Source organism: Gastrolobium bilobum, unplaced genomic scaffold, assembly GCF_033153095.1.
Source record: "Gastrolobium bilobum isolate Gb01-03AN ecotype WA unplaced genomic scaffold, APGP_CSIRO_Gbil_v1 utg694, whole genome shotgun sequence".
Classification (NCBI taxonomy): Eukaryota; Viridiplantae; Streptophyta; class Magnoliopsida; order Fabales; family Fabaceae; genus Gastrolobium; species Gastrolobium bilobum.
In genome coordinates, this window is record NW_026895750.1 from 35,771 (window position 1) to 53,671 (window position 17,901).

Consider the following 17,901-nt stretch of genomic DNA (forward strand, 5'->3'; position numbering starts at 1 on the left):
CCCACAGAATTTGGGCAGCTTCAGTTAGATATTACACAATTTATTACATGTGATTATTTCTGTAATTATTTTATCCTTATAAATTTACTTGAGAGAATGATTTTTTTCGCTGAAGTGGCTGGAATGGTTATAGTTCAAAACCCCAATATTACCGAGATTTTTCTCACGCGTTTTTTTTTTGGTAAGCATTCTCACATGTTTTTGTGTTTATGCTAACATTTCCGGAAAATAAAGATGTTTAGTATGAGTATTTTTGAAGCGAGATGAAGCATCATGATTAAAGACTTTGTAGACTTTACAGGGATCATTGGAGTGATTGATGAAATAGAAATATTTCTTGTCAGTGTAGATATGATGTAACATAGTCCTTTTCAGATGTAACAATGAACTCAATTTCTGACTAATGTATAATTAAATTTTAAGTATATTTCATTTAGGTTATGATTTAAGAAATATTTTAATTTAATTATTACGTATGCTTAATACTATATAATGTTAGCACACCAGCACGTAATGGGGTTTTACAAACGGCCTCATAGTAAAAATCAATTTTAGGAACAAAATGTAAATTATGTAGAAATTAAAAAAAAATTCTTTAGTCTTAAGATCAACTCGGCTATATGCTAATCTTGCAGATTCCTATTGGGCCTGACTTTAGTTATTATTGGGCCAATAGGGCAGATTCAGCCCGCTATGTAAGAACTCGTACCGTTAATTAAGCAAGTTAATTAATTAATTATGTGAAATTAGGAAATAATTCCATAATTGACCCTAATAATTATCATGAGGCTTAAATAAATGTAGTAAGTGATTAAGAATGCTGAAAGTCGCTTTTCTGACGAAAAGTGCAGATACCGGTTCTGCTAGTCGGTATAAATTCGTACTGATAAAGTATCCCATAAAATTATAATAAGTGCATGAATATTACTAGAATAATATATAGGACTTGTAAAACGAGTTTCAAGTTAAAATAATGAGAACTGGTGTCAGAGCTGATAGTGGCTACGGGAAAAGCGCGTACCAGAAAGGTGCTCCGAAAAATAAAATAAAAATATGATATCCGGATATTGATATCCGGATATGTTCCCGACAAATATCCGGATATTCTGGGATTTTGAAGAACAGTAGCTGCACTGTTCATACAGTAGGCTATTGAGGGTTGTGGACCCTAGATTGATGAAGTTGGACTTCTGTAATAATTGAACTAAGTCAGAATCAAGTGATTAAGGGCTTATGGTTTTGTTAGAAGCCTTAAGACGTAAAAAGTAAAGGAAAGACGTTGTCTTTATGATGTATGCTTGTAGAGTATGTTTGTTGATATATTACTGGTCCATAACAGATTGTGATACTGCTGTGTTTGGGCTTTGAGCTTGTGTGGACTCTTGGCTTGGATAGCTAGCTTGCAAGGTAAGCTTTCGTGTCCTCGGTTTAGCCATTGTTGGTTCCACCATGTCCCTTGGGGGTATGGTTATATGCATGATGTTGTTTTCATGATATATTGATTTGTGAAATGCTGTTGAGCTGTTATATGCAAGTGCCTTTATGATATGCATGTGGTACATACAATAGGGTGAGGCTGTGGGTGAGGTGCAAGCGATGTTCCTTGTACTAACTGTAGGTAATAGACGTATTCCTGCATTTCTCTGGCCAGTAGAATAGTTCTGACACACATAGCATGAATATCTGTTGCACTGCATAGTTTTGGAATTTATATTGGAATTACTGCTTTTGAACTTATATTGCACATGTAAGTGAGCTTGGGGTGGAAGATCCTTGAGGACCCCTTGTCTTGCTGAGATTTCTTGTTTAGAGATCTCACCCCACGTTTGGGGGCGGTTATTTCAGGTTCAGGTAACCCAGGGGTCGATACCTCTAGTGGCAGGAGGCCAGAGCTTAGTTGATACTTATTTATGCTGATTTGTTGTTATACTTGGATGTTGGATCCTATTTACTGCTTTGTGCTTTTAGCTTCAGTTATGGATTACGTTGTTGAGACTCTGTTGTTATGTAGTCTATTGGGTGAGCATGGGGTTTGTCCATGCCACGTTGACTTGGTTATGTTTTAGTTTAGATTTAAGTTGTAATAATGTATCTGGATTATGTCCGGACTATATGTTGTAGATCCGCGACTTTAGATACTCACTATTATTTTATATTATGAGGTATTTCAGTTAGATGTTTATTTGCAATTTACATACATGCGATGTTTTTAAGAAATTGATTAAGTAATCAACTTGGCTAAGATTAATGACGTCATAATTGAACAGAAAAAGATATTTCGTATTCTTAATTAAGCGTACGATGACATGTTAACAAACCGGGTATACACGGGGTGTTACACGCTACATCCTTGATATTAAGGTATGGTGCAGAGCACTAGCTTGATTAACTTTCTCTTAATTTTCCATGTATATAATTGCAGAATTAATTCCAAATTGGAAATGATTTTTCGATTGCTAAAATCGGTTATGCATATTAATTTCATAAAAATCAATGGAAAAACTTTATTTTCATCCATTGTGATTTTATGATTTATCCCTTGACCCTTATGGTTAAAAACTTATCGCTTAGACTCATTGTGCTTAAAAAATTTATCTTTTAATCCCTCTGTGGTTTCAAAATTTCCCTTGCACTTATTGTGGTTACAAAAATATATCATTTTGACCCATTTGTGGTCTTATAAATATAAAAATATTTAATATTTCAAAAATTTATTTTTTATAATCATGATATTAACGATAAAATTAATAATTAAATATTAAATTAATTTTTTTCAAGTTATTTATTTTGAAATTAATTTATAAATTATCTCATTTTTTTATTATCAAAATAAGATATTCACTTTCTGTAGAAAATTTTATTAAGATATCGGTTAGAACATCGATAAACCAAAATAATAATTGAGCTGAATTTGTTTTCCTGGCAAAAATAAGTCAATATTTTTAAAATTTATATTTATTTATTGCCTTAAATAATTTATATTCTTCGATACATAATTTTAATTTGTAATATGATAATAATATAAGATAAAAGTCGAGAAAAAAAATTATGTATATATAAGACCACAAGGGGTCTAAGTGATATATTTTTATAATCACATTGAGTGTATGAAAATTTGAAATCACAGGGGGTTAAATAATAAATTATTTAATCACAATGAACCAAAATGACAAATTGAAAACAACAGGGGGTCAACTGATAAATCATAAAATCACAATGGGTGAAAATGATATTTTCTCAAAATCAATTTTGCATTTTTGGGAGCTTTTAATTGTTGCACAATGCATTACTTAAATAACCTTTTTTTTTAAATTTTCCATATGTATAATTAATAATGTCAAACACAAAATTAAACCAACAAGTCACTAGGTTAGGTCTAGCGGTAAGAAGTTTGGATATGTCGTATTAGATTGTGTGTTCAATTCTCACCATTGTATCCAAAAAAAAATAAACCAACAAAAAATTTCCAAATTAGAATTAAAAATTTGAGATTTTATTGTATTTTCGTCTCCAAATTGGTAGAGATTTTGACTAATAACTATTCATTAGTCATATAACTTTCATCATACACTGTAAAAATCAATTTTTTGACCACAATGTAAATTATGTAGAAATTAAAAAAAATAATTACACTTTAGTCTTAAGATCAAGTAGGCCATATGCTAATCCTCCAGACACAAAAATACATTGTAGGGGTGGCAATGTATGAAACAATCGGCTGACACGATCCGAACCTGACACAAAATTTCGTATTCGGGTCAACTCGTTTTCTTTTTCGTGTCCTGTTCAGGTTGGCAAAAATTGACCCCAAAAAATTTGTATCGGGTTGTGTCGTGTGTCAACTTGCAAAATTGAAATTGATCCGAATAATTTTTTTATAGGTTATTCGTGTCACGTCGTGTCGTAATCAGATTAATCGTGTCTAAGACACGAATAATCTGATTACGACATAACGTGACACGTATAACCTATATATATATATATATATATATATATATATATATATATATATATATATATATATATATATGGGTTTATCATCTATCATTTAACATGACCACAAAAATTTTCCTACACACACAACATTTTGTGGGGCCCGCAGCAAAAAAAAAAAAAAAAACTTCGGCACGCAAAACGAATCTCTATAACATAACACAATCACTTTTCCTACAACATAACTCTTATAAAACCCTATATATATATATATATATATATATATATATATATATATATATATATATATATATGACGAGAGAAAGAAAAACATAAGAGAGAGAGAGAGAGAGCGCGTAAGCAGAGAGAAGAAAAGAAAGAAAGGAAACACAGGAGTTCAACGGAAAGATAGGACAACACTTAAAGAAAGACAAGAACTTAAAGAAAGATGTTACAGAGGGCACTTCCAAGCCCAATTCTCCACCACATGCATGACCATGTATTCTTTTTTATGTTTTTGTGTCTTGCTTTTTTTCTTTTATGTTTTTCCTATCTTTTTTTTTTTTATAGTTCTGTACAACATTCGTTAAGATTTTGTATGAAATGTATAATGATTGATGAGGATTAGTGTTTGTTTTGTGATTGATGAGGATTAGTGTTTTTTTGTGATTGCGATTAACTTGACCAGAATGATTTGTAGTGAGTTATTGTTTGTGATTGACGTATAGACGCGCATAATGTTATCTGGGCACGGTGCTTCTCTTGATGATTTTCATTTGTGTTGAGGATTAGTACATTAACCCACAAAATTTACGAAATCCCACTTTGGCTGTGCATTATTTTTTTTAGAAGCATTGTACATCTCTTAACACAAAAACAAGGATTTCATAGAATTATATTATTCTCTTAGAAAAAATACTCACGTCAAGATCTGAGTTTAGACAATTTTTTCAGGGTAAAATCTGTGTTTTGACTCAAGTTACATTGTGAGGACAAAATTGACAGAACACACTACGACACTTGTAATAATTAATTGATTTTTCAAAACTATTACACCACGAATTAATAGGAAAAAGAATTATTACGCAAGTAATTATTGTAGAGACAATTTAAAAATATTCATAGCATTGCAATATATATAGTTAAAAAAAATTGATTTCATAGATTGATTGTTAGAATTTATAATTGCTATTCGTTTATTATTAACTAATTTTAAATAATTTAAAGTATTCTTAATTTTCTTCTGTTAAATTACTCTCGATTAAACGTTAATACATAAAAAAATGATTAGCTCAGATTATATATAAATATATATATAAATATATATATATATATATATATATATATATATATATATATATATTATGTTAACATTATTATATGGCTAGGGGGGAAATTTTATTATATGCTCTAGGTCCACCACTTATTCAGTGGTTTCTTTTTCGTAAATTCAGTGGTTTCTTTTTCGTAAATAGAATTTTTTTTTTTTTTTTTTACTATCCTTCCCTTTCTCTCAAGCAAATGGTCCTCGGATCTTCCAACTTAAGCAGCAGATTTCATCTCTGTGTCAAGGTTCTCTGGACGTCAATGGTTATTACACTAAACTAAAATCACTTTGGGATGAATTACTCGATTATGCTCCTCTGCCTTCCTGTACATGTGGAGTTCTTCATCACATTCATTCTCATCGGGAGCAGGATCATGTTCCCCAATTTCTAATTGGACTCAATGATTCATTCTCTGCTTTGCGTGCTCAGATCTTGATGATAGATCCCATACCTCCACTTGCTAAGGTCTTCTCAATGATTCTTCAAGAAGAACGTCAGCGCCAATTGTCACTTTCCTTGTCGTCGCCTGCCATTCCGGACTCCTCTCTCCTTAGTTTTGTACACAACTCTTCTCCGATTGTTTCCTCTCCACCGCCTACGGTTGCTGCCATCCAACGCCGCCGTCCGATTTGCACCTATTGCCATCTTTCAGGCCACACGTGAAAACTGTTTCAAGCTTAATGGGTATCCCCCAGGCTACACACCTAGAGTCCAGAAGTCTAACTCGTTTACTAAGCCAGCCCAACCCACGGCCCAAGCCCATTCTATTGTTTCAGCCTCCCCTCACCATCCCATTTTTCCCAAACCTACCACTAATCTGAACCCTAATCTTCATACCTTAGATTTTCCCCTTGCCTTCACCCCATCCCAATACAACCAACTGATTTTGCTCCTCCAACAGAGTTCTGCATCGTCTACTCTATCACTGTCTCTTTCGTCTACCACCTCTTTTGTCACCGATTCATCTCCTTCGGTGGCTAGTCTCAATGGTAAGCATCCCCTCTCTTTTCCTCCTTCTTATTGGGTTTTAGACACTAGTGCTACGCACCATGTTTGTGTCAAACTTTATCTATTTCTTTCTTCTTCCTCTTCTGCTTCTTCCGTCTCCTTCCCTAATGGTTCCTCAGCTGTTGTTTCTTCTGTAGGACCCATTTTGATTTCTGACTCTCTCATTCTTTCTAACGTTTTATACGTTCCCTCTTTCTTTTTCAACCTTCTCTCCATCAGTGCTTTGACCTGTGATTCTCCTATCCTAGCTAACTTTTCTTCTTCTCTTTGTTTTCTTCAGGACCACGCTTCGGGAAGGATGATTGGGATTGCTAAACGCCTCGGTGACCTTTATATTTTGTATACCACCAATCTTTTTCCCACTGATTATGTTCCCCACCCCTTATGTTTTTTGATTTCTGCTAAAAATAATGTTCTCTGGCATTCGAGATGGGGTCACCTTTCTCATTCCATTTTAAATTCAATGAAAACTATTTTGGGTTTTACTGATTGCTGGCATGTTGATCACCATTGTTCTGTTTGTCCTTTGGCGAAACAAAAGCACCTCCCATTTATTTTAGATCCCAAACTTGCTGCTTCCCCCTTTGATCTTATCCATTGTGACATTTGGGCCCCTTTAACACTGTCTCTGTTGAAGGTTCTCAATATTTTCTTACCTTTGTTGATGATTCAACTAGGTTTACTTGGACTTATTTTCTGAGTAATAAATCTGACTTTTCTGTTGTTTTTCCCTTCTTTTATAATCTGATTTTTACTCAGCATAAGGTTCCAATTAAGTCCCTTCGTTGTGATCATGCTTCTGAGCTCAATCTGTCATCCTTCTTTTCCTCTAAAGGAATTCAAATTTTTCACTCTTGTGTCGATCGTCCTCAGCAAAACTCTGTGGTTGAACAAAAACACCAGCACCTCCTCAATGTAGCCCGTGCCCTTCATTTCCAATCCAAAGTTCCCCTCCAGTATTGGTAAGACTGTGTTTCCACTGTTGTTTACCTCATTAACCGAACACCATCTTCTCTTCTTGGTTTCAAAACCCCTTTTGAGTTACGTTGCCATAAATCACCTTCCTATTATCATCTCCGAGTTTTTGGCTGCCTATGTTACAGCTCCACCCTTCCAAAAACCCGCTATAAGTTTTCTCCTCGTGCTCTGCCATCTATTTTTCTTGGATATGTTGCGGGTTACAATGGGTATAAACTCTTGGATTTATCCTCCAATAGAACTTTTATTTCTCGTGATGTCATTTTCCTTGAACATATTTTTCCCTTTGATATGACTCACACACTTTCCTCATTTTCCACTGAATTTTCTCACCTACCACCCACTTTTACAAATCCCACTCCTTTACCCAATTTCCCATCTTCTGCAATTTCCAAACCCTCACGAGTTAGGCAACCTCCAGCTCACCTCTCTAACTTTGTTTGTTCTTTCCACCCATCATCCCTTATCTAATTTTCTTTGTTAAGATCGTCTATCCTCCTCTCATGCTGCCTTTTTGAATTCAATATCTTCCCATTTTGAGCCTACTACCTTTTCTCAAGCATCCCAATTACCGGAATGGCAGGCTGCTATGGCTGCTTAGATTTCATCCCTTGAAACCAATTGTACATGGTATGTTGTTTCTCTTCCTCCAGGGAAGAAGGCAGTTGGTTGTCGGTGGATTTACAAGGTCAAATACAATTCGGATGGCTCTCTTGAGCGCTATAAGGCTTGCTTAGTTGCTAAGGGTTTCAGTCAACAGGAAGGGATTGATTTTCTGGAAACTTTTTCACCAGTGGCTAAAATAACAACTGTCCGTGTTCTTCTTGCTTTGGCTGCTGTCAATAATTGGTCCCTTACCCAATTAGATGTCAATAATGCATTCCTCCATGGGGACTTACTTGAGGAGGTTTATATGACTTTGCCTCTTGGATGTTCTCCTCCACATTTTGTTTTGCCTTCGAATGCTGTTTGCAGGCTACACAAATCTCTATATGGTCTTCGTCAAGCTTCAAGGCAGTGGTTTGCAAAGTTTTCGGCTACTTTGTTGAATTTGGGTTTTTCTCAATCCCACTCTGATTATTCTTTATTTGTTTGTTCCTTATCTACTGCCTTCATTACAATTTTAATTTATGTGGATGACATCATTATTGCTTCTAATAATTCTTCAGAAGTGCAGCACCTCACTGCTCTCTTACACAGCAAATTTAAGTTGAAAAATCTTGGTGATTTAAAATATTTTTTGGGCCTCGAAGTTGCACGTAGCAAAAGAGGTAATTCTATTTGTCAACGGCATTATGCTTTACAAATACTCAACGATTTTGGTCATATGGGCTGTAAACCGCGTTCTACTCCTCTTGAGGTTGGTCTCAAACTCTCATATGATTCTGGTGATTTGCTTCCTGACCCCTCTGTGTACAGACGTCTTGTTGGTCATCTCATCTACCTCACTATTACTCGGCCCGATCTCTCTTATGCTGTTAATCTTCTTAGTCAGTTTATGGCTGCTCCTCGTGAACCCCATCTTCAGGTTGTCCACCGTCTCCTTAGTTATGTCAAAAGCACGGTTGGACAAGGTTTGTTTTATTCCTCTACTGCTTCTCTTCAACTGAATGCATTCTATGATGTTGACTGGGTTGCATGTCCGGATAGTCTTCGTTCCATTTCTGGATTTTGTGTTTTCATTAGTGACTCTCTAATTTCATGGAAATCTAAGAAGCAACAAACCATATCAAGATCATCCACTGAAGCTGAATACCGTGTCATGGCTCATGTTACATGTGAACTGTTGTGGCTCTTTTATCTGTTTAAAGACCTCTGTTTTTTTCATAATGGGCATGCTCACCTTTTCTGTGATAATCAGTCTGCATTACACTTGGCTTCCAATCCTGTGTTCCATGAACGCACTAAACACATTGAGATTGACTGTCACATTGTACGTGAGCATATTCTCAAAGGGCACTTGAAGACTTTTCCAGTTCCCTCTTCCAAGCAATTGGCTAATCTTCTTACCAAATCATTATTGCCTTCTCAGTTTTCTGCTTTGTTGTCCAAGATGGGAGTCTTAAATATATACTCTTCATCTTGAGGGGGCCTATTAGCATTATTTTCTTTATTATTTGCTATTTTTGGTTGTAACTAACTTGCTGCTGAGGGTGTACATTTTATTTTAGCTGTTTCTGTTTTGCACCTGGGGTGATCACGTGGTTACACCCTTTTTCTATTACGTTTCCTTCTTGCTATGGCTCATATATAGATGGCCTCTTGTATTTCATTTCCTTCTGAATCAATACAATATGAGTATTCAGTTTCCAGCAAGCTTTTATTCTAATAGTATACTTCCTACCATCAATGAGTTTCAACTCATTTGAGAAATACAACCAGGACCAAGGTTATCTTTAAATTCAAAAGCCTGTTTTACTGTTGCGTCAAGCCCACTAGGCAAGAAAACTCTGATTGGAATTACATGCTTGTGTTAGCAAAACTACAAATGAGATTTTTGTGATGAATCTCAAACGCATGTCCATATGTTCTTGAAACAAGTGTCGGCGAGGCGAGTATAATACAACGATTTAATCAATCAATGTTTTCACGCTCATTTGAGATATTTAATCGATTAAATATAAGATTTAATCGATTAAGAGGGATATTTAACTGATTAAATCTCGAGTCAACCATTTTTTCCTATTTTGATCATTTTGATAACTTTCGTCACCAAAGACAAATACCTATCTCTCCCTATTCGTTTTGATTTGAGCCGCTTCTAGCGGTAATATTTGGAGGCGGAAAAGTCATTGTAAAGATACATAATATATATTTTAAAATAAACAAGACTATTTATAATTTCATTTATAAACTATTTAAGTAAAATTTGAAGATATATCAAGCTTTTTCTTAAAAAATAATATTAAATAATTCAAAATCAAATGTTTGAGACAACCAAATAATTTTGAAATTTGCTCAAATTTGGAGGTATTTGGATAATCAAAAAAAAAAGTTTTGAGCTATTCAAATTAAACCAGTTACATAAAATATCATATATTTGATCTAGTTTTAAAATATAAATAGTTAGTCTAAAAGTTTGTTTTTGACTGTTCTAATATTGAATAGCACTATTGCGAAGATAGATTCTGAATTGAGCGCGTGAGGCACGTGAAATTCTTTATTCTGCTATGCTAGGGTTTTCGCGGCTTAAGGTGGGAAAAGGGGGAAGACCCCCTAAATCTGAGGGGGATTCATCAAATAACAGGGATTCTAAGAAGGCGAAGGGTGAACCGGTGGTGGATCTGGAGATGTAGGTGGAACCTCTGATTGTAGGCGCAATGGAGGCTGAAGGGGGAAACGAATCTATACCAATTGAGGTAGAAGGAACTGGAGTGGGGTTCGAAGCGGAGGAGGAAGTGAAGAGAGATCCTAGGAAGCTGGTTTCCTATAAGGATCAACTCCTTCGTGTCAATGGTGTTTGGGATGGTAATCTTGAGAATGAAGAGGACGATTGGTTGGCGGAATGCAAAAGAGAGGAGCTCGAGGAAGAAGAGACTATGAAGGTGTATGAGCAGAAAAGGGAGGACGATCTTTTAAATCCGTTCTACCAATTCGATGTGCTGGAAAAACTTGAGCAATGCAAGAGATGGAGGAAGGCGTTGATAGTTAAGCTTATGGGGAAGAGGTTAGGTGCGAGATTCTTGTGGAATAAATTACATAAGCTCTGGAACCTAGAAGGGGAGTATAGGGTTTTAGATCTGGAAAATGATCATTATATGGTCGAGTTTGAAAAAACAAAGGACTATCTCTTCGTTCAACAACAGGGGTCGTGGGTGGTGGCTGATCATTATCTCATAGTGCAGAGATGGAGACCCAACTTCGACCCCTATGATGATAGAATGAGGAAGATGGCGGTTTGGATCAGAATTCCATGGGTTCCTAGGGAGTTCTATACTCATAAAGACCTATGGAGAATGAGGAATATGGTGGGGAAAACCCTGAGGATTGATGAAAGCTCTCTCAGGATTAGTGGTCAAGGACAACTCGAGGAGATCACTGATAGGGGAAGGTTTGCCCGAATTTGCGTGGAAATTGACTTGAGCAAAAACCTACTCTCAAAATTTAGACTAGGCCAAAGACAGTTGTATATCGGGTATGAGGGACTTCATCTAATATGCTTCTTGTGTGGTAAATATGGGCATAGGAAGGATCAATGCCAAATGAATCCTGACAATTTGAAGAAGGTAGAGGAAGTTTCTAGGGGAGTGGATCACTGTAATCAACCGAACCACAACCAGAATGAGGCTAACCCCAAGGAAGGAATTGAGAAGAGTCAAGAAGTAGATGGTTTTGAGAACTGGATGACTGTCCAGAGAAGAAATTTTAAAAGACCTGCTCAGAACCAGAAATCTAAGGAAGGCCCTGTGAGCAAGGAGAAATCTAATTCAGAGGAGAGTGGTCTTCTTTCTAAGGATCATGCCACTGGTTCTAGGTTTGGTCCTTTAGAAGGAGAGTCAGAAGAGAGAATTCCTAGAAGTAATGATAATCCCAAAGGGGCTGGAACGAGTAACAGTAAGATTTCAGGTGAATCGAGCCAACCAAAAAAAAGTCAGGGTGGAAAGAAAAAGAAGAATAATACAGAGAATAACTTGGCCAGGCAAGTGCATGGAGATGAATCCAAAGGTTTGGGGAAAAAACCAATTAGCTTTGTCCCTCAGGAGAGCTCTAGGGGAACCACACAGAAGAAGCCTTTGAGGGAAGCTCTTCCGATTGAAAGGGGAAGGAATAAGGGGAGTATGCAGGTTGAGGCTGTTTCTGGAGCTAAAGTCTTAACCAGTAGCTCATGAGTTGAATTGTTAAAAAGGAGCGAGATGGAGATAACTAACCAATCAATTCCTGGTCATAAAGAGAACCCTCCTGATGGAAGTAGTGAAGATCATAAGGATTTCCTAGATGGGAGAGTTGCTATGGCTTTGGATGATATCACAAATGCCATGGGCATTAGCAATTAACCAATGTTTTGGTTAGCTAAGGTCAGTTTCTGTCACTTTTTGTATATAGTTTTCCTTATGAATATTTGTTCTTGGAATTATAGAGGAGTAGGGAAAAGAGAATTTCCTGCTCTAATTAGAGACTTTAAATATAGGATTAATATTAAAGTGTTGGCCTTATTAGAGACTAAGATTCAGGGTGACAGAGGGGATACAATTATAAAGAAGTTGGGATTCCCTAAGTTTTTCAAACAGGAAGCTGTGGGCTTTTCTGGAGGAATTTGGGTTCTGTGGGATAGCAGAGATGTTGAGGTGGAGATTATTCAATCCCACCATCAATATGTTCATACTAGAACTTTTTATATTGAAGATAGGAGGTGGGAGTTAGTTACTTTTGTTTATGGGAGCCCTAGGAGGATTGAGAGAATCAGCCTTTGGGAGGATATGGAGTTGCTGGCTGGTGCTATTAATTCTCCCTGGGTGATCCTGGGAGATTTCAATTCTGTCTTGGGTTCTTCTGAGAAGTGTGGAGGTAAAGAGATTTGTTGGAGAAGTGTTCAGGAGATGCATAAGTGTCTTGAGGTTTGTGGAATGACAGATATAGGGTTTAAAGGCCCAAGATTCACTTGGAGAAGGGGAAGTTTACAAGAAAGAATTGATAGAGTTGTTGCTAATGAGGATTGGAACTTAGCCTGGCCTAATAGAGTGTTAGGGCATCTCCCTTACTTTAACTCGGACCACAAGCCGATCCTTTTAAGTTGCTACAAAGATTTCCATGACAATAAGAGTGGGAAACAGTTCAAGTTCTTAGCTGCTTGGCTTACAAATTCTGACTTTGGGAACTTGGTTAAGAAGTGTTGGGAGAAGGATGTGGATTGGTTGGATGCTAGGGATGTTTTTGAGGAAGAGGCAACTAGATGGCACCATGACGTCTTTAGAGAGGAAATGAGACAGAAGCATAGAATTTATGTTAGAATACAAGGTCTGGATTTGCAGTTGGAAGACAGATATGACAGAGAGCTTGAGAGGTTGCAGAGAGATCTTTGGAAAGATTTGGAGAAAATTTTGCTTAGGGAAGAGCTAAATTGGTTCCAAAGATCTAGAGTCAATTGGCTGAAATTTGGGGATAAAAATTCAAAGTTTTTTCACTCTTCTACTGTTGCTAGAAGAAGGTTTAACAAAGTGGTTGCAATCAAAAATGAGCTTGGTGATTGAACCTCTGATACAAAGGAGATGGTGGAGATAACAGTGAATTATTTTGAAAATTTATTTCTTGCTGAAGATGATGGGTATGAGGGGTTCCCTATAAAAGGAGCTTTTCCTAAGATGGAGGAGATAGAATTGAAGAATTTAGCCAGGGCTCCTGTTGCAGAAGAGATCAGAAGAGTGGTGTTTAGAATGGACAGATTTAAGGCTCCAGACCCTGATGGATTGAATGTAGCTTTCTTTCAAACCCAATGGCATATAGTTGGTAATTATGTCTGTGATCTTGTCAAGGGTATATTTGAGGATTCAACTAAGGTGCATTTAATTAATAAAACGCATCTTTGTTTGATTCCTAAGAAGGAAAACCCTGAGTGTATGAGAGAGTTCAGACCCATAAGCTTGTGTAATGTTACTTATAAAGTTGTTACCAAGCTGATTGCTGAGAGATTAAGAGGCTGGATGCCTAATTGGGTTACCCCTAACCAGTGTGCTTTTGTTAAAGGAAGACAAAGTGTAGACAATATTATAGTGGCTCAAGAGATTATTCATTCAATGAGAAGGAGGAAAGGGAAACATGGATGGATGATGATTAAAGTTGATTTGGATAAAGGCTATGATAGGCTTAGTTGGGAGTTCATCCATGAGACAATTAAAGATATGGGGTTGCCAATTGGCCTGATTTCTTTAATTGATGAATGTGTCAGGACCAGTGAGCTCAATATGTTGTGGAATGGGCAGCCTACTAGGTATTTTAAACCTTCCTGTGGAATAAGACAAGGAGATCTTCTATCCCCTTATCTTTTTGTTCTTTGTGTGGAAAGACTTGCGCATTTAATCCAAGTTGCCATTGAGGCTAAAGCTTGGAAACCAATTTCTCTTGGGAAGAAGGGGCCTCCTATATCCCACTTATTTTTTGTGGATGATATCATATTATGTGCTGAAGCTTCTCTTGATCAGACCCATATTAACAATCAGGTCCTTAAAGTGTTTGCTATGAGTTCTGGCCAGAGAGTGAGTAAGGATAAAACTAGAGTTTTTTTTCTCTAAGAATGTGAGTTTTGGCAGAGCTAAGGAGATTAGTGACTGCCTTGGAATTGGAATTACTCCATACTTGAGGAAATACCTGGGAGTGATGCTGAATCACTCTAGAGTTAACAGAACCTCTTTTGGGCATGTGTTGGATAGGGTGAAAAATAGACTGAATGCTTAGAATGCTAAGTCCTTATCTCTAGCTGGGAGATTAACTTTGGCAAAATATGTGCTATTTGCTATGCCTACTTATGCTATGCAAACTGGCAGGTTACCAAAAAATGTTTGTGATGATATTGAGAAGCTTACTCGTGGTTTTATTTGGGGCTCTTCCAAGGATAGGAAAAGAGTCCATCTTGTCAACTGGGACAGAATGTGCTCTCCCAAACAGTATGGTGGTGTTGGGTTAAGGGATTTAAGAGCTTTTAATCAAGCCTTTATGATGAAGGTGGGCTATGGGCTGTTGGTGGACAAGGATGCCTTATGGGCTAGAATTTTGAGAAATAAATACAAACTGGAGGATGAGATCCTGCCTCATGCTTCGAAACATGTCAATGCTAGTAATATCTGGAGGGGTATTTGCTCTTCCTGGAACTTTATTTTAGCAGGATCTAGAATTGTGATTGGTAATGGTAGAAAAGTTAAATTCTGGTGTGATAACTGGGTGCCTGGTCTGGGGAAGCTCAGAGAGAAAGCTATCAGGCCTATTCCTGAAGATGTTAGCTTATGGGAAGTGGCTTGTTGTGTAAACCAAGAGGGGGACTGGGATTGGGATAAGTTCAATTTGTTCCTTCCTGAAGATGTTTGTGAAATTATAGCCAAGATTGAGCCTCCCAAGGAGGAAGAGGGTGAGGACAGGATCATATGGAGACACTCTAGCAATGGGATTTTTTCTGTTAAATCATCTTACTTGGCTATCAGAAATGAAGTGTCTTATCTGCAGAATCAGAGTCAGAGTCAGATTTGGGATTTGGCTTGGGATTGGAAGGGTCCAGAGAGGATTAAACATTTCTTATGGCTTTTCTTAGGGAATAATCTGTTAACTAATGAGACCAGATGCATGAGACATATGGGGGATGATGCTCACTGTCCTAGATGTCTCTGTCCGTGTGAAGACTGCTGCCATGTGATGAGAGACTGTTACTGGGCTAATCAGATTTGGAAAGGTCATATTGTTAAAGCCAGGTATAATTCTTTTTTCTCTGGAAGTTTTTTGGATTGGGTGCATACCAATTTGAGAAAGAGTAAGGATTGTAGTCAGGATCAGAATTGGAGTCTTATCTTTGGTGTCACTTGCTGGATGTTGTGGCAATCTAGAAACAATTTTGTCTTTAAAAAGGATGTGAGTAGTATTGAATCCATGTGTCATAAGATCATAATGTATGTCCATAATGTAATTCATGCTGAGAAAACTCTGGTTGAGGCTGATATCTGCTCGAGTCGTAAGGATGATATTTGTGTCAGTTGGAGTCCTCCTTTAAAGGACTGGATCAAAGTTAATACTGATGGGTCTTGCTCTCTTGATGGAATGCATAGTGGCTGTGGAGGGGTCTTGAGGAATAGTGATGGGAGATGGTTGATGGGTTTTACGAAGAAGGTGAGTCATAGTAATGCTCTAAAGGCTGAGCTTTGGGGAGCTTTAGTGGGCCTCCAAGTAGCTTGGGACCATAGGTTTAGACAGATTCAACTTGAAGGTGATTCAACTGAAGCTATCCACCTGATGCTGGAAGGAAGCACTGATGATCGTCCTCTTGGTTCGTTGGTTAAAAAAATCCAAGATATGGTTGCTAGACCTTGGAGAGTCATGATAGCTCATATAAACAGTGAAGGAAATGAAGTGGCTAATTGGCTAGCTTCTAAGGTGGATCATAGGTTTTGGGATGTTGATATTTTCCCCAATGTTCCTCTGAATTGTAGGTTGTTGTTGAAAGGGATTAATTTGTTGGGTGGTCTGGATCCCTCAACTATCCCTAGGTAGTTTGTTGCTTGGTTTTTGTCCCTAATATCCAAAAAAAATTTCAATAGCACATTGTTTAATCTTAGCTTATATATGTCCAACTTCATAAAAACATAAAAATTAAAGAGAGGCGGGAATATACACATGAGAAAGAGACGGGGAAATTTTTATTTATTTATATTAGTACATGGAAATAGAAATAAAGAAAAATTATCTACGAACAAAAGAAACGACAATCCATATTTAGTATAAAAATCACTTTCTATCAGTTTTCAATCAGAAACTTATCAAACGATAAATAAATTAGATAATTTTTAAGTTACAATAAATAACAAAAAAAAATTATACTATTACTTAAATTTTTAGAAACTGACAAGCCAAAAAAATTTAATTTTATAAACTCCCCACTTTACTATGCTTTTTGACTCTTTTTTAATATTTATCCTAATTATCTCTTTGAGATGAGTCGGTTGCTCGTTATCTTTACAAGCTTTAATTTTTTGAATCGACTTTGAAACAAGTTGGAGCTTAATTACAGTTAAAACTCTTCGTCCCTCTCAAAGATGTATTTGGTGGGAATCTACTAAGCCTTAAGAAGAAAAGAGAAACATCATTTTATTGTTAAGCCAATTGGAAAACCTCTTATGAGAGACCAAGCTCAAGAAAACTCCAAAGGAACATGAAAATGTATAGGAAGTCATGAAAGGTTATCAAGAAGCTATTGCTGATAACGGTGATGGAGGCACAACATAGAAACATTTTAACTTAAACATGCCAGAAAAATTTAATAGAAACATAAGACTAGTAATTTTAAAAAACAATTTATAGGAATTATATTTGACTAGAACAGATGTAAAGAACTACAAACCAAAAACCAACTAGATATTACTTTTTTTTTTACCAAACAAAAAAAGCATATATATATATATATATTGTCAGAAAAATTATCATCACTTATAAATCGATATAATTAACCTAATGAAAAAGCATCCGTTGGAAAGTGGGATTTTTTTGAAGATATTTCAATCGACTTATCGCTTCGTGACTAGTCTGATTCGAGGCGGGTCTCAGAATTAAAGATTTAAACCCTTCCCAAAAACAAAACAAATGATATGGTGATCAGGAAATAGAAATAGAACAATTCTTGATTTTTATAAAACAAGATAGGAATTTTTTCTGTCATCACATTAGATAGTTACAAAGTTGGATGTTTCTTTTAATATATATGCTTAATTAATTGCTTTAATAATATAGTTTGAGAAGGTTAATTATTTCAGTTAAAAGTATAGAGTGGTTTTCTGAATCAGAGTCTAAGTATAGGGTGGTAAATTATAATTTAGCCTTATTTTTAAAATGAGCAAATATGAATATTTACCTTTATTTAAATGATACGTTAAATTGACAAAAAATAAGTTAACGCACATAAGAAAAATAGAAAAATGAAAATAGAGAGATAATAGGTTTGTTTGAAATCAGTTTTTCAAAAATA

General features: G+C 36.1%; 2 protein-coding genes across 2 annotated transcripts; both read left to right on the plus strand.

The window, feature by feature from the left end:
* The first annotated feature begins 10,567 nt into the window (after positions 1 to 10,567).
* LOC133295621 (uncharacterized) lies at positions 10,568 to 12,076 on the plus strand. Its single transcript, XM_061494466.1, has one exon. It carries the CDS (start codon positions 10,568 to 10,570, stop codon positions 12,074 to 12,076), a length of 1,509 nt encoding a protein of 502 aa, XP_061350450.1.
* Positions 12,077 to 12,100: 24 nt separating this feature from the next.
* Positions 12,101 to 13,435, plus strand: LOC133295622 (uncharacterized). The gene is made up of 2 exons (XM_061494467.1): positions 12,101 to 12,233; positions 12,327 to 13,435. Exons 1-2 carry the CDS (start codon positions 12,101 to 12,103, stop codon positions 13,433 to 13,435), a joined length of 1,242 nt encoding a protein of 413 aa, XP_061350451.1.
* Positions 13,436 to 17,901: the final 4,466 nt, after the last annotated feature.

Bases quoted from the DNA above. Each gene is read 5' to 3' on its own strand.
- LOC133295621 (XM_061494466.1), top strand. From the start codon at position 10,568: ATGGAGGCTGAAGGGGGAAACGAATCTATACCAATTGAGGTAGAAGGA.
- LOC133295622 (XM_061494467.1), top strand. From the start codon at position 12,101: ATGGAGATAACTAACCAATCAATTCCTGGTCATAAAGAGAACCCTCCT. The intron at 12,234-12,326 runs GCAATTAACCAA...GGAATTATAGAG, and splicing joins CACAAATGCCATGGGCATTA to GAGTAGGGAAAAGAGAATTT.